General features: G+C 46.4%; 2 protein-coding genes across 3 annotated transcripts; both read left to right on the top strand.

The window, feature by feature from the left end:
* Nucleotides 1–4: 4 nt before the first annotated feature.
* POFUT1 (protein O-fucosyltransferase 1) lies at nucleotides 5–4837 on the top strand. The gene is made up of 7 exons (XM_052683816.1): nucleotides 5–191; nucleotides 271–392; nucleotides 495–677; nucleotides 1281–1393; nucleotides 2093–2285; nucleotides 2556–2798; nucleotides 3380–4837. The coding sequence occupies exons 1-7, from the start codon at nucleotides 92–94 to the stop codon at nucleotides 3566–3568; spliced, it is 1143 nt and encodes a 380-aa protein (XP_052539776.1). The 5' UTR covers nucleotides 5–91; the 3' UTR covers nucleotides 3569–4837.
* A 158-nt stretch (nucleotides 4838–4995) lies between these two features.
* KIF3B (kinesin family member 3B) lies at nucleotides 4996–14168 on the top strand. Of its 2 annotated transcripts, none has more exons than XM_052683770.1 (9): nucleotides 4996–5097; nucleotides 6757–8189; nucleotides 8777–8878; nucleotides 9536–9658; nucleotides 9767–9885; nucleotides 10119–10232; nucleotides 10884–10989; nucleotides 11188–11366; nucleotides 11643–14168. In XM_052683770.1, exons 2-9 carry the CDS (start codon nucleotides 6807–6809, stop codon nucleotides 11734–11736), a joined length of 2220 nt encoding a protein of 739 aa, XP_052539730.1. In that variant the 5' UTR covers nucleotides 4996–5097; nucleotides 6757–6806; the 3' UTR covers nucleotides 11737–14168. The 2 variants fall into 2 exon arrangements, with proteins under 2 accessions (XP_052539730.1, XP_052539731.1); XM_052683771.1 differs by lacking the exon at nucleotides 4996–5097 and adding an exon at nucleotides 5249–5347.
* Nucleotides 14169–14696: the final 528 nt, after the last annotated feature.

The raw sequence follows: 14696 nt of genomic DNA, 5'->3' as shown, positions 1-14696 counted from the left end.
GCTTCCGGTTAGAGCGGCCGTGCCGGAGCGCGCGGGGCATGCCGGGACAGGGTGCTATCCTGCCGCTGCTGCTTCTGCTGCTGCCGCCGCCATGGTTCTGCTGGCCGGCGCCGCTCTCCTCCTTGTGACGGTAACGGTGGCGGCGGGCGGCTGGGATGCAGCCGGCTACCTGCTGTACTGCCCCTGCATGGGTGAGGCCCTCCCTCCGCCGCTGGGCCCGGTGCAGAGGTCCCGGCGGAGGCTGAAGCCTGCTCTCCCTTCCTCCCGCAGGCCGCTTCGGGAACCAGGCCGAGCATTTCCTGGGCGCCCTGGCCTTCGCCCGAGCCCTCAACCGCACCCTGGCCGTGCCGCCCTGGATCGAGTACCGGCACCACCGCCCGCCCTACACTAACGTGAGCCAGGAACGGGGAGTGGGGGGCGGGCAGAGCCGGGGAGAGCCTCGTGGTTGGGTGGGGGATCCCGGGTCCCCGAGTGAAGCTGTCCCTGCCTTGTAGCTGCACGTTCCCTACGAGGAGTACTTCAAGCTGGAGCCCCTCATGCAGTACCACCGTGTGCTCAGCTTGGAGCAGTTCATGGAGCAGCTGGCACCGCAGCACTGGCCTCCCGGCAGGAGAGTGGCGTACTGCTTTGAGGCTGCGGCACAGAGGAGTGCTGACAAAAGCACCTGTCCCATGAAGGTGAGCTCCTCCTGCACCCCCATAGCCTGCCTGGATCTCGCAGGCCTTCCAAAAGGAGCAGTTGCCTCCTGCTGCTTGCCATTCATTTGCAAACCTGGGAGCTGTCGGTCCCAAATCACTCTGTGTGCATTCCTTTCACTCTGTGCATTCCTTTCACTCTGTGCCTAGCTGCACCTTCCTGCCTTTCTTTGTCAGCAAGTATGGGGTTCATGAAGGTTGTAAGCGTGAGTTATGTTGCTTCAGAGTTGGTTGTGATTGCAAGGAGAACAAATTTAGAACAAAAAAGACTTCTTTTCTAGTCCTTGCTTGTTCCCATATGCAGCGTATAGTTGTTCAGCTATAAGTTGTAAAGCTGTCTCTTTAAAAACAAGTTTGTGAACGGTGGTGTTCTTTTTCTTTTCAATTTCCTTTGCCTTACTTCTCCATTAACTTTATTCAATGTTTCACTTCCTTCCCATGGAGCTGATGTGGGCACACAGGCTGCGATATCCGTCTGCATACTTCCAGTAACAGAGGAATAATTTGACTTTTCAGTTCAGGATCTTGTTAAATCTGTCTTTCAGCCCTGCGTGTATTGAGCAAATGCTTCTCTCTCCTTTGCAGGATGGAAACCCATTTGGTCCATTCTGGGATCAGTTCAAAGTGGATTTTGATAAGTCTGAACTCTTCAAGGGGATCTCCTTCAGTTCTGCATACAGGGACCATTGGCTCCAAAGGTAGCATGAAGCTGGAGAAGCGTGGGCTTTTAGAATCGCTCAGGAAAACAGTTCTTCTAGTCACTCTGTAGAGCCATCATAATTTGAGGAGGAGATTGAAGTGATTACATAGCAATATAATAAAAACATTAATACTTTTTTCATGAATTGTTCATTGAGCAGGCTCTTCCTGTGGCCATTAGATAGGAACTCCTTTGGGCTGATGGATTTCTGAGCCATGCTGATCATGAACTGTTTTGCTGCTTGCTTCGTGTTTACAGAGTCATAAGTGACTTTAGTCATATCAGTATGTTTGGGTGACATAATTGCTCGAGCCTGGGATGAAGACATAAGCTAAATTACCACTTGTTGCTTCATGTTTCAGATTGCTGTCCTTTCATCTTCAAATAGCACTTTTTGTTATTTGTTACCAGGTATGAGGTAAAAGGTGGTAATCACAGAATTGTAGGGGTTGGAAGGGACCTCCTTCCAACTTTCATCTCTTCCAAACCAGAGGTGGAGTTTTATGTCAGTGTTCTGTTCCTGTAGCAAAATGATTAGGATTTATCTTGTATTTATAAGTTTGGTATAAAAGATACTGTATATCTCAGGGTGTTCAGTTTCCATTCTGACCTTCACAAACTCACTTGCAGTGCTCTCTGTGCTTAATTATGCATGCAGAATTGCTATATTCCTGTATTCCTGTCTGTTTCCCCTTAGGTTTCCACCATCTGAGCACCCTGTACTTGCTTTACCTGGAGCTCCAGCCCAGTTTCCAGTCTTAGAGGAGCACCGACCCCTCCATAAGTACATGGTGTGGTCTGATGAAATGGTGAAGAAAGGAGAAGCCTACATTCATTCTCTGCTGATTAGGCCCTACGTAGGAATTCACCTGAGGATCGGCTCAGATTGGGTATGGTTCCTCTGTAAGGCTTGTTGCTGTAACCCATGGAATTGCTGTAGGTGGGGGTGACTAACATTCAGCAGAAAAACACTTGGAATAGGAACTGCCCTTCTGAAGCCTGATTGTATTTACATTCAGCAGCTCACAGTGTTTGAGTGCAGGAAATGCTGCTGGGATTCCTCCTACAGACAGATTATAACGCTGCTGGCAGTGGTGAGGGACTTGGTGGTGTTTTATTGTGCTGTTTTCATTCTAACATATTTTCTTTTCTTCCAACAGAAAAATGCTTGTAACATGTTAAAGGATGGGACGGCTGGGTCTCACTTCATGGCTTCACCTCAGTGTGTGGGCTATGACCGCAGCACTGCCGTGCCCCTTACCATGGACATGTGCCTGCCAGACCTCAAAGAGATCAAGCGTGCTCTCAAGGTCTGGGTGAAAAAGACAGAAGCCAAATCCGTTTATATTGCTACTGATTCTGAGCCCTACACAAAGGAAATACAGCAGTTTTTCCAAGGAAAGGTAAGTCTTCCAGAAACTTGATCCAGCAAAAGTGCTTCAGTAAAAACTGTCCTCAGATTCTGGTATGTCACTCCCACAGACAGCAGGCACAGTTGTGTAATAGATCTCCAGGGACATCAGGTTTAATGATCTAAGGTGTCAAAGTAGCCTGTTGTTGAAATAAGAGTCAAACTTCCTAGTGAGTGAGTGGAAAGATTGGGCAGAGGTTGGCACGCTGGGGTGGGCTGCTTTTCTTTCAGAGACTGAGGGGCAAAGTGTCCTGAAGCATTTGGAATCTTGTGCTGAAACAAACACCAGTAATGCCTCTCTGAGGACCTCAGCCTGTCTTCATACTTTCTGGACTCCATTTTAATTCTGTAGATTATAAGGGAGAAACGCAAGATGTGATGAGCCACATTTATCTCTAGGTGATCTTTCAAAAAGGATTTGACCTTTATCTACTCATAGATGAATTATAGGGCAACTTAGGGCAAAATCCACTCTTTTTGTGTTGTATATTCCCATTTCTAGTGTGATGTGAAGACAGACATTCGGGTGTTTAGATGTTTAAATTCATTTACTTTCCTTCTTTTTCTCCACAGATCAAAGTTGTAAGCTTGCAGCCAGAGGTGGCTCAGATCGACTTGTACATCCTTGGCCAATCTGATCACTTCATTGGGAACTGTGTCTCTTCATTTACTGCATTTGTAAAAAGAGAGCGCGATGTGCATGGAAAACCCTCTTCATTTTTTGGCATGGACCACCCTCCAAGGTTACGGGACGAATTCTGACCGAAAGAGGAGCAGGCTTGATGGTTCTCAGGGCTCTAAACCTGGTGCCTCGCTGTGGGACCATGCTGGTGTTGATCACTCTGTGCAGAGCATGCTGCTTGGTTGTGGCAGAGATGTTTCCAACCCTTGGATACTTTGCACAGTCACTCTTCTGTCTGACTTCACTTCTGTGATACCAGACAGAAAAGAAATTCAAAATCATGTAGTTTATTGGAAACTGTAAACCATATGTAGTTATTAAGACGTAGTTTATATAGCTCTCCATCCTCTTTTGGGTGGGCTTGCCAACGATTATGAAGAAGCTGCTCAAATTTTTTTTTCTTCTCATTATTAATTTTATCTGGAAATGTCATTGAGCTTCTTATTGTCCAGAACTGATCACAAGTTTCTTTTCAGGTGCAAAGTATATTCAGGAATGTTGTGGTCCCTGAATAGGAGTGCAAGATGAAGCTTAAGATTGGAAATTGCAAGGTCTGGGTTTTATTGAGTGCCATTGCCTTACTGGACCCACATCACCTCGGTGCCTCTTTTTCCATTCCCTATAAAGAGATTTAATCCCCTCTTACAGCAGCGCTGTGAGAAGGAGCATTTGTGGGGCACAGTGATCTCAGTGGTGCTGGAGAAGTAGGGCGGTGGTGTGTTTACACGTGGCAGTTGTCCTTTTGTTGGACGCAGATGGGAAATCTCTCCTAGGCAGGCAGAGTTTGGAGACGTAGGGCTTTGTAGCTGTAGATGGTGGAGGTCTGTAATAGAAGTCTAACTGTTCTTAGGTCAAAACATCTGAAGTAGCTGGCATGGGGATTGGTGTAAATCATCCTCAGGTCTTTGGTAGCAGTTTGGGGGTTTTATTTTTTTTTTCTTTATTTTTGTACTTTGTGAAAATAATCCCTCTGACAGCAGCATTCCTGCCTGTAGGGTTTGCTCCCAGCACGGCCAACTGGGAACAGGCAGCAACAAGACAAACATTTGGGTGATACAGGCCGTTTGGCCCGGTGCAATTTGGGTGTGGCAAATCCCAATTTGCCCAACGGCTTTTCTTAATCCCATCCTTTGGCTGGTGCTCTGCAGCACGCAGGGCTCTGCTTCAGCTCCGCTGGTTGTGCCTCTGCACTGCTGGGCTCTCAGAGGAGCCCGGGGCGAGCGGAGAAAGGGCCGAGTGCTGCAGGGCGCTGAGGTGCTCCTTCCCTCCCTCTGGAGAATGGAGGGTTTGTTGTTTTTTAAACAAATGTGTTATTTTTTTTAATAACAATAAAATCGGTTTTGTATTCACACGAGTGCTACTGACATTCCTTTCTCCCACCCCCCCCCCCCCATCCCCGCACGCCTCAGAGCTGTGGCAGCGGGCGGCGCGCGCCCCGCCAACCCTTTGTGGCGGCGCCGCGGGGCGGGAGCGCGTTGCTAAGGAAGTGCGCGAGGGGCGGGGGGCGCGCGTTGCTAAGGAAGTGCGCGGGGGGCGGCGGCCGCTCCCACCCCTCCACTTCCGGTGCCGCGGGAGGAGGCGGCCGCGGGGCTCCATGGTGACGGCGCAGGTGAGTGCGGCCCAGCCCGGTGGGTCGAGGTGTCCCCGTAGAGCCGGGACTGAGCGCGAGCTGCGAGCGACGGGCGGAGAGCTGGCGCTGACAGCGAGAGCGAAGCGGCCCGGACTGGGCTCCCGTGCTTAGAACAGAGCGGGGAAGGAGCGAAGGACAAAAGCGGCCGGGCCGGGATGTGTCAGCTCCGAGATCGGGGAGATCTGAGCCGTGAGAGAGCGGTGGTGGATCTGGGGGTGCCTGCAGCGAGGTGAGGAGTGACGGAACATGGAGGGTCTTCCTGAGGGAAGCCGCGGGTCCGAGGCTACGGACCGGGCTGGGCACCGTGTGCCCGCCGTGCTCTGAGCCCCGCTGCCGGCCGGGCCCGGTACCGAGCGCTGCTGCCGGCCGGGTTGCTGCTCCCCTCACAAGCAGCCTTTCCTTGTGAGAAACCGCACGGAATCACAGCGCTTGTAAGGGACCTCTGGAGATCTGCTGGTCCGACCCCAAAAAGCTGGGTGTTTGTTAGGAGCGATTTCTTCTCTGAAGAGCGGTGATGTGCTGGTGCAGCTGCTCAGGGAGTTGTGGGGTCGCTGTCCTTGGAGGTGTTCTGGAGATGTGGCCCTGAGGGACGTGGGCAGTTGGCACTGTGTATTGGGCATCTTGAAGGTCTTCCTTAACAACGGTATGGTTCTAACTGCTCTGCTCAGTTTGCTGCATGCTGTGGTCATTGCGAATCTGCCTCCAAATGCATTCGCTACACCCTCAGCCATACCTGGGCACTCAGGAAGCAGATAAGCTGCGCAGCCAGGGCTGCAACTCACTGCCTCACCGTGCCCAAATGGAGCAGTGGAAGTTGTTCTCTTCATTATTGGTTGGTGTTGGAGTGCAGCTCACTGCGGTGATGTACTCACCTAGCTGGTTTGCTTGACAATATTTGCAAGCACAATGACTGTGCTACGTCTGGCTGCCTTAATGATTTGCTTTGTGGTCAGCTTGATTGCATGGCTTTGTGAAAACGCTGGTGTAAAAATTTCTGTCTCTCGATTCTTGGAAGAATGTAAAGGTAACATCAGCTTTCCCTGGTGTGGAAACACAACATTCAGGGGATGAAAAATGGGTAGACTATTTAATGATGTTATTTTGAATCCTCGTGGCTGCTGTTTGGAACATCTTTTGTGCTATAAGTGGGCTTCTAGAAAGCGGCTTCACAAGTTTTAATTCATGAAAAAGCATTTGGGTGGCATTCCAATGCACTAGTGTTGCTTCAGAAAAAAAAAGGGTGTAGGTTTTAAGCCTGTAGCGGCAGGATGGTCCTGATGATGCACCACATCATCTCAGATGTGAGTTAATTGTAACATAAAGGTCTCATAAAAATGAAAAGTTGTCTTCGGTACACTGGAGGTGTAAAAAGAGGACACTCAGAAAATACCACATTGATATTTTGATAAGTGGGTGAAGCGCTTAATGAAAGCACCTGATTGATTCCCTTTCAAGCTGTATTCCAGGCAGTATGGACAGAGCAACTCTGTACTGGATTTTCAAAGTAGGAGATTTACATCAAAAAGCTAAATGATGCAAAAATCCTGCTTGAATAGACGAGTCGAATCTTAGACTGTTGGCAAAATTGCCATCTGTAGGAAACTGCCTTTGTTTATTCCTCTTTTGTTTTTGTTTTAGGCTTCTAGCACTGGATCATCTGTCGTCACATCAGCCACAGACCTGCTGCCATGTCTAAGTTAAAGAGCTCTGAGTCTGTTCGGGTGGTGGTTCGATGCCGGCCGATGAACAGCAAGGAGAAGTCAGCTTCATATGAAAAGGTTGTTAATGTGGATGTCAAATTAGGGCAGGTCTCGGTGAAGAATCCACGGGGAACATCTCATGAACTGCCTAAAACTTTCACCTTTGATGCTGTGTACGACTGGAATTCCAAACAGGTTGAACTCTACGATGAGACCTTCAGACCTCTTGTGGACTCTGTTCTGCAAGGTTTCAATGGGACAATCTTTGCTTATGGGCAGACTGGAACGGGGAAAACCTACACGATGGAGGGGGTGCGTGGTGATCCTGAAAAAAGAGGGGTCATCCCCAATTCTTTTGAGCACATCTTCACCCACATCTCTAGATCTCAAAATCAGCAGTACCTAGTTAGAGCTTCTTATCTGGAAATCTACCAAGAAGAAATCAGAGACTTGTTATCAAAGGATCAATCCAAACGGCTGGAGTTAAAAGAGAGGCCAGACACGGGTGTATACGTGAAGGATCTGTCTTCCTTCGTTACAAAAAGTGTCAAAGAGATAGAGCACGTCATGAACGTGGGAAACCAGAATCGCTCCGTTGGTGCCACCAACATGAATGAACACAGCTCTCGATCTCACGCCATTTTTGTGATCACTATCGAATGCAGTGAGCTGGGACTCGATGGAGAGAATCACATCCGTGTGGGAAAACTCAACCTGGTAGACCTTGCAGGCAGCGAGCGCCAAGCTAAGACTGGAGCACAGGGGGAGAGGTTAAAGGAGGCTACAAAAATCAACCTCTCTCTTTCAGCTTTGGGCAACGTTATATCTGCCCTAGTAGATGGCAAAAGCACACACATTCCGTACCGGGACTCAAAGCTAACTAGGTTACTCCAAGACTCATTAGGTGGCAATGCCAAGACCGTGATGGTGGCCAATATAGGCCCTGCCTCTTACAATGTAGAGGAGACTCTCACGACGCTGAGATACGCCAATCGTGCCAAAAACATCAAGAACAAGCCAAGAGTGAATGAGGATCCTAAGGATGCTCTGCTGCGTGAATTCCAGGAAGAAATCGCGCGACTCAAGGCACAGCTGGAGAAGCGGTCTATTGGCAAAAGAAAGAGGAGGGAAAGGAGGAGAGAGGGTGGGGAAGAAGAGGAGGATACTGAGGAGGGGGAGGATGAAGGGGATGACAAAGACGACTATTGGAGAGAGCAACAAGAGAAGCTGGAGATTGAAAAGAAAGCTATTGTTGAGGACCACAGCTTGGTAGCCGAAGAAAAGATGAGACTGCTGAAAGAGAAGGAGAAGAAAATGGAGGACTTGAGGCGAGAGAAGGAAGCAACAGAAATGCTGAGTGCTAAAATCAAGGTAGAATTCTTTGCCGTGCTTTCATACTTCTTACAAGCAATTTAGTTAGGCTATGGGGAGAATAGCTGGTTGCTTAATTTGGAAGCATATTTCAAAAGGTTTCCAGAATAGTGATTTGTGTTTGGTCAGAAGATTTTGTTGAGTTTCCACCATTAATTACGTTCTTCAATATTCATGAGTTGTTGCATTGTTCTTATGTGCTGGTCTTGTGGAATCTTCAGCAATCTGCACAGTAAAACGTGATGATACATCTTATCACAAGCTGTGAAACAAACAATGCTTCATTGTGCAACAGATCATTAGCAAGTTTTTTTTACGTAGAATATGCATTTTAGTTCTTCAGATAGGCCACACTGCAGAAGTTTGTAATTCTAAGCATGTTATGGCTTCATTAACTCCTGCATTTTGTAGGGATGTTTAGAAATAGCCATTCTCATAGCATCTGACTTACAAGAGAATGTTAAGTAAGGGAGGTGCCCTCGTGACAAAGTTGGAGAAGTAGAGAGAGAGAAAGTTGGGTTCTGTAGGAAAGACTTTGTTAGCTGGTCACCAGGAGGGAAACGTACAACCTTGTCTTTTTCTTTCAGGCAATGGAAAGCAAACTTCTGGTGGGAGGGAAAAATATTGTGGATCACACAAACGAGCAGCAGAAAATCCTGGAACAGAAACGACAGGAGATTGCAGAACAGGTACAAGCAGCAACGTTAGGTACTGTGTACCAAAAAACCCAGCCCAAACCTACCTGCAGAACTTTTATAAAGGGTTGTATGAGGAGAAAAGGTAAGAAAGGTTGCACAGGGCTAAGCCTGGCATTGCTTTAATGGCAATTGTTGATTTCAAAAGAAGGGGCAAGGGCTTGCATCCTATTTGTTGCGTGAAATTGGTAGAGAAGGTTTGTAATAGTTCTCTTCCTGTTTTTCACATGGAACTTTTATACCCTGTGTCTGTAAGTGAAGAATTAGTTGGAAGGCCTCAGACTATGACAGTTCAGCTGTTAACTCAGGAGAAAAGGTGCTTATTATATGATAGAAGCTTATTTTCTGTTATGCATTCTTTGTTGTATGAATTGATTTAAAAAAAAAAATTTAAACACAGCGTTTAATTACTTTAATTAAAGCCTGAGCACTTATTCACTCTGATTCCAATAGACCCTTCAGCAGAATAAAGGCAAAGAAGAGCTAATGCTTCTGGTATTTCTAAGGCAAGAGATAGGAAGAACTAGAAGCTAAAGCAAAAGCCCTGGAGGCCAGGGAAGTAAAAACCTCCCGAGTGTTGGATTGGTGCAGTCAGCCTGGAGGTAGCAGGGCAGTTGTGGTCTCTGACTTTTTGTACCTGGCATTCTTCAGAAACGTCGGGAGCGGGAGATCCAGCAGCAGATGGAGAGTCGGGATGAGGAAACACTGGAGCTGAAGGAGACCTACAGTTCTCTTCAGCAAGAGGTGGATATAAAGACCAAGAAACTTAAAAAGGTAAAGAGAACGTGAGTCCACATCTCGTGGCTTAAATAAAACCAGGCTGTGTGTGAGACTGAGGGGAACACTGGAAATTTGTGACTTTGGTCCCGTGGTCTGTTCCAGTTATTTTCCAAGCTGCAAGCTGTGAAGGCAGAGATCCATGATCTCCAAGAAGAGCACATCAAGGAGCGCCAGGAACTGGAACAGACCCAGAATGAGCTTACGAGGGAACTAAAGCTGAAGTGAGTCCCTTCACTTCACTGCCTGCTGGTAACTGTAACAGAGATTGTTTCTATGGGTGGGGAGTAAAAGGAGGGACTGAATTCATACGCTTGCAGAACAAGATTCAAACAGAAGACAGCTAAAACGTTCCTCCCTTTTCCAGGGCTGTATTAATTCCCAGGGAGAGAAGCAGTGGAGAGCCATCAGCTAACTGTGTTTCTTGTGTGTTTCCCATTTTTATGGTTGTATGCAGGCACCTGATTATTGAAAATTTTATTCCTTTGGAAGAAAAGAATAAGATCATGAACAGGTCATTCTTTGATGAAGAGGAAGACCAGTGGAAACTGCATCCCATAACCCGTCTGGAGTGAGTGTACTTGTGATTTTCTAACTAAGATCAAATCCTAGGTCACATAAAGCCCTCTAGTTGCCAAAACCAAGGTACTCCAACAGAGAAAATTGTGGTTTTGAAACAGCTTTCCAGAGTTCTTATGTATTCTTGCTGTGTTGTAAAACAAAGTTTTCATTCATCTAAGTAGGTCAAATAAAATAGGAATATACAGTTTGGAAAATTTCTTCTAAGTGAGCCTGATATTTAAATGTAAAATATATGTATCACTGCGTGCACCATTTAATATCAGTAAGCTCTTATCTTATTTCTTTTCTGATTTGGTTAAGAAAGCTCTCAAAAATTATGATGTGAGAGCTGTGGATAGATCCTACCTCTTTACAGGGGAGGTTCTGTAAAGTAAACTTAGCATGTTAGGTGCAGCTGTGTGCATCTGTGGCCTCTGTGATAAAAATTATGCAGAAATCCCTCGTTTCATGCAGGGAACAGATGCAGATGCCAAGGGATAACAATCTTACCTTCTCATCTCTGTCTGTAGGAAGAGCTGTTCTGGGATATGCAGTCTAGGTAGTTTCTGCTTGCTTGAAATACATCTCCAAATGTTTTACCTCATAAACTCCAAGAAATCTGCACTTTTGGTGTATGATGGACTGAATATGTGTTTTCTAGTAACCAGCAAATGATGAAAAGACCAGTGTCTGCTGTAGGATACAAAAGGCCACTGAGCCAGCATGCCAGGACGTCCATGATGATTCGTCCAGAGGCTCGGTACAGGGTAAGCCCAGATGTGGCTACAGCCTTCATACATTCACCTTCCTAATCAGAGAAATGTAAATTTCAGAGGATTGTTCTCCAATGGGACGTACAGAGTGTCTTGCATGCATTTATAATGTCCTGCAGAATAAGTTTCCAGAGGAAAAGAAACTATTTGTATGAAAGTGTATAGGCTTTAATTCCACTTGTACTTCCTCAGGCAGAGAATATTGTATTACTGGAACTTGACATGCCCAGCCGAACAACAAGAGACTACGAAGGTCCAGCCATTGCTCCCAAAGTCCAGGCAGCTCTAGAAGCAGCTTTGCAGGATGAAGACGAGATCCAGGTGGATGCTTCAACCTTTGAGAGCACTTCAAATAAAAAACCAAAATCCAGGTGAGTCAAATTTTTTAGTAAGTGGACTAGCAGATAGAGTTACAAATACAATTGCTTTCTGTCTACATTCTTATCAGTAAAGCTATGGCTAACTTGGCTGCAAAGCAGAAATAGAAAGAAAGGAACATAGGGCAGTGGAGAAAGCTGGGACTGATTAGAAAATAAATCCAGTATAAAGAAAAAAAAATAACCAACAGCTTTGGAAGATTAATTTTGACATGTAACAGGTGACATTGTTGGGGCTTTTTGTTTATTTCTTCATTTTTACTTCTTCAGGCCTAAAACTGGAAGGAAATCAGGGGGATCCTCTTCAGCAGGCACCCATAGTTCTCAGCTCTACCCACAGTCCCGAGGGCTGGTTCCAAAGTAAAACCAGCAATTCCTCTCCAGGGCGTGAACAGCTTTTGCCTTCTGAGAGCAGAGACAAGTAAAAACCTGCAGAGAGACCTCCCAGCCAGACTCCAACCCCTTTCCCCTGGAGGTGGCCTCTTTGCTGTTTAACTGATTTGTGCCAGTCCAGGTACACTGAGCCACAGGAAGATACGTGTTTGCAATTCAGCATTTGGCCTCTGTAGGAAACAGATTTTAGTTAGGAAATCAGAAATGCATGAGGTACGTTACAGTGTATTAGAAGCAATGGGAAGCATGGGGATCACCTCACAGCGTCACCATCTCTCCTCCTGCACTAGCCCTTTTGCTGCACTTGGCTTTTTTGTTGGGCGGTAAGAAGACAGAGTTGAAAGTCATCTCAACAGAACCACCGCTCCAGAGCTTCATAGTGAGAATGAAATGAGGTTAAAAAGCAGAGGATCCACCCAAACTTGACTAGGTGCAGTTTTTCCTCTTCCTGCTTGAAAGACTGGCATCATCATTTGGGGTTAAGAAGTTGATCTGAGCGGGCAGATTGGCAGCTGTCAGCATGTACTCACCACCAGATAGCTGTGCCTCCCTTTCAAACTGTAGGACAAAAAAGGGGACTTCAAAGAATTTTGTTGCTTTCTAGACAGGAAGCAATAGAAATTGAAGTCCTTGTTTACAAGCATAAGTTTAGCTCCACTAAACTGACATCCTACAGATCACACCCCTACCAACAAGAACCACCTTGTCAAAGAATACACCTGCATTCCAATGCCAGCTCCACAGCTTGCTTCCTCTTTGTTGCCTCCATCTTCTTCCCTGGCAGTTGAAACCAGTATCCACACTTTGAATGGTGGTGTGGTGCATGGCAATTTTCTCAGACCTCCCACTGGTCGCAGGAAATGTAGCACTGGCAAGGAGCTATAGGGCTGCCTCTGCTCTCCCCTGTAAGCTGGGTTGAGGGTAGAGCACCGTGACAAGAAGCCATCTGTGCACTGTTCTTGTAAGTATGGTCCCTTCCCTTGGTGTCTAAGGAGCTTCAACACATGGTACTCTTTGTGCCTCACCCATTCCATATTAGAAGCTTGTCCCCTGCACATCCCGGACCAGGCAGGGCCCAGTAGGAGTGAAAGCACATAAAGCCAAGTCTGTATAATGAAATCTGGTACTAAATCCAGGGGTTGTAGTTTGAAAACAAGGGAGGAAGAACTCCTGCTTCTGATGGTCTCTGCAAGCTGCCCTTTGACTTAAGCAGGCTACTGTAAAGCTGCAGGCTCGTGTGGCAGGGTTGAGGGAGATGGAGCTGCCGTGTTGAAGACAGTAAGGTGTCCCTGTCTAGTGTTGCACAGCTCATTCATAAGTTTTAGTTTGTTGTATATTGAGACTTGGGATGTTACATTTTTCTGGTTGCTGTTGGCTGTCATCCTATGAATGTTTTTACCTATTTCCTCTCCTTCACTGATGACTTCCTCCAGACTGACATGTGTGAGTGTCTGAGGACTTACCTGGTTTTAGAAATGCTCTGATATATGGACTCTACCTTGTGTGCTCGTTTCGTATCTGCTGAGTGACTTCACCCAGGCTGGAGAACTCCATTATATCTGACCCCCATGAGCAGAAGGAACTGAACACTCAGCACAGCTCACCTCTGCATCTTGCGGGCACGGTGCCTCGGTGAGCCAGCTGCCCGGGTGGGCATGGTTAAACTCTAAGTCAGCTGCTTTGATTCGTGGAGTGCTTTTCTGGATCACAAGATTAATATATATATACACACACATATATATATATTTTAGTTTTGGTGGAGGAAAGATGAGTTTGCCTGTAACTGAGAGAGCAGTCATCTGACAAATTTCTTTCAACTAGAACGTGGAAACCTGGCATAATCTTCCTTTTTATAAAGCGCTGTTTATGTACAGAGAGCCTTTTAATTAGCTCTTGTTGCATAATATAATGTCACCTTCTCTTCCCTCTCCTCCGTCTTTCTCTCTAGCACATAATCTTCTGTACTCTGACATTTTAAAAGATGATTGTATGCTGTAAATGCTCAGAGAACTGAAATGAAACAAGGGGGTTTTACAACCTGACAGAGCAACTTAATATATATACATGTATATGTACATACCTATATGTACACATATGTTTAACGTGAATATGCACACACAGCCACATCTGTGTTTGCACACTCACACCCTTCCTCAGTCACCACAGTTCCATAGGGAATTCTGTGTTACATTCAAATGCTGGAAACTCCCCTTGTGGCAGGACCAGGATGGTGGAAATTACAGTGCAAACCCAAACTGTTCTCGTTTCAGTGTTGACAAGCTAGCTGGTTGATATGTCGGAAAGGCTCTGCTTTTAATTCTGTAGAAATTCATTAGCAAGGTGAAAGAAGTTCAGTAGGATGGAAAAAAGAATAAAATTGCATATTTAGTCATTGTATTGAAATCAGAGCTGTTAGAGGTTTGGTTAGTGTGCTACAGATTGTTACAGAAGCTTTTAGATTCTCATTTTGATGGACTTACCCATGAGCAGATACTCGGTGGCACTGATATTAAGGGAAGTGCGTTGTCTTAAGCTCTACAAAGCAAACCAAGCGCTGGGTTGAAGTTTTTAATGAACATTCCTGCCAAGCTTTGCGTGCCTCTGGGTGTTATCTGAACCATCTGGGCTTCCTGCAGGTTAACTGCCAAAGACAGGAAATCCAGCAGACTCCTGCAAGAGGCCCTGGGACATTGTGCACAGCCCCAGCTTTTCTCATAGGGACCTTTTACATCCTTATCCTCGCTCTGATCTGTATAATGGGATCTGTACTTCCAAAACAGCGACGTGCAGCAGAAGCAGCCCTCTGGTTCTGGCAGCAGCACTGAGGTGTAAGAGCTCAAGTACTTTCTTAAAATCCTTACTACAGATCGGATGCCTTTTTAACAATACTGCCATGCTGCTCCAATCTACCTTTGTGACAGCGTTTTAGCT

This window comes from Tympanuchus pallidicinctus, unplaced genomic scaffold (genome assembly GCF_026119805.1).
Source record: "Tympanuchus pallidicinctus isolate F22 unplaced genomic scaffold, pur_lepc_1.0 scaffold20, whole genome shotgun sequence".
In the NCBI taxonomy this organism is placed as follows: domain Eukaryota; kingdom Metazoa; phylum Chordata; class Aves; order Galliformes; family Phasianidae; genus Tympanuchus; species Tympanuchus pallidicinctus.
Note: the sequence above shows the minus strand (reverse complement) of the source record. Positions and strands in the feature narration are given on the sequence as shown.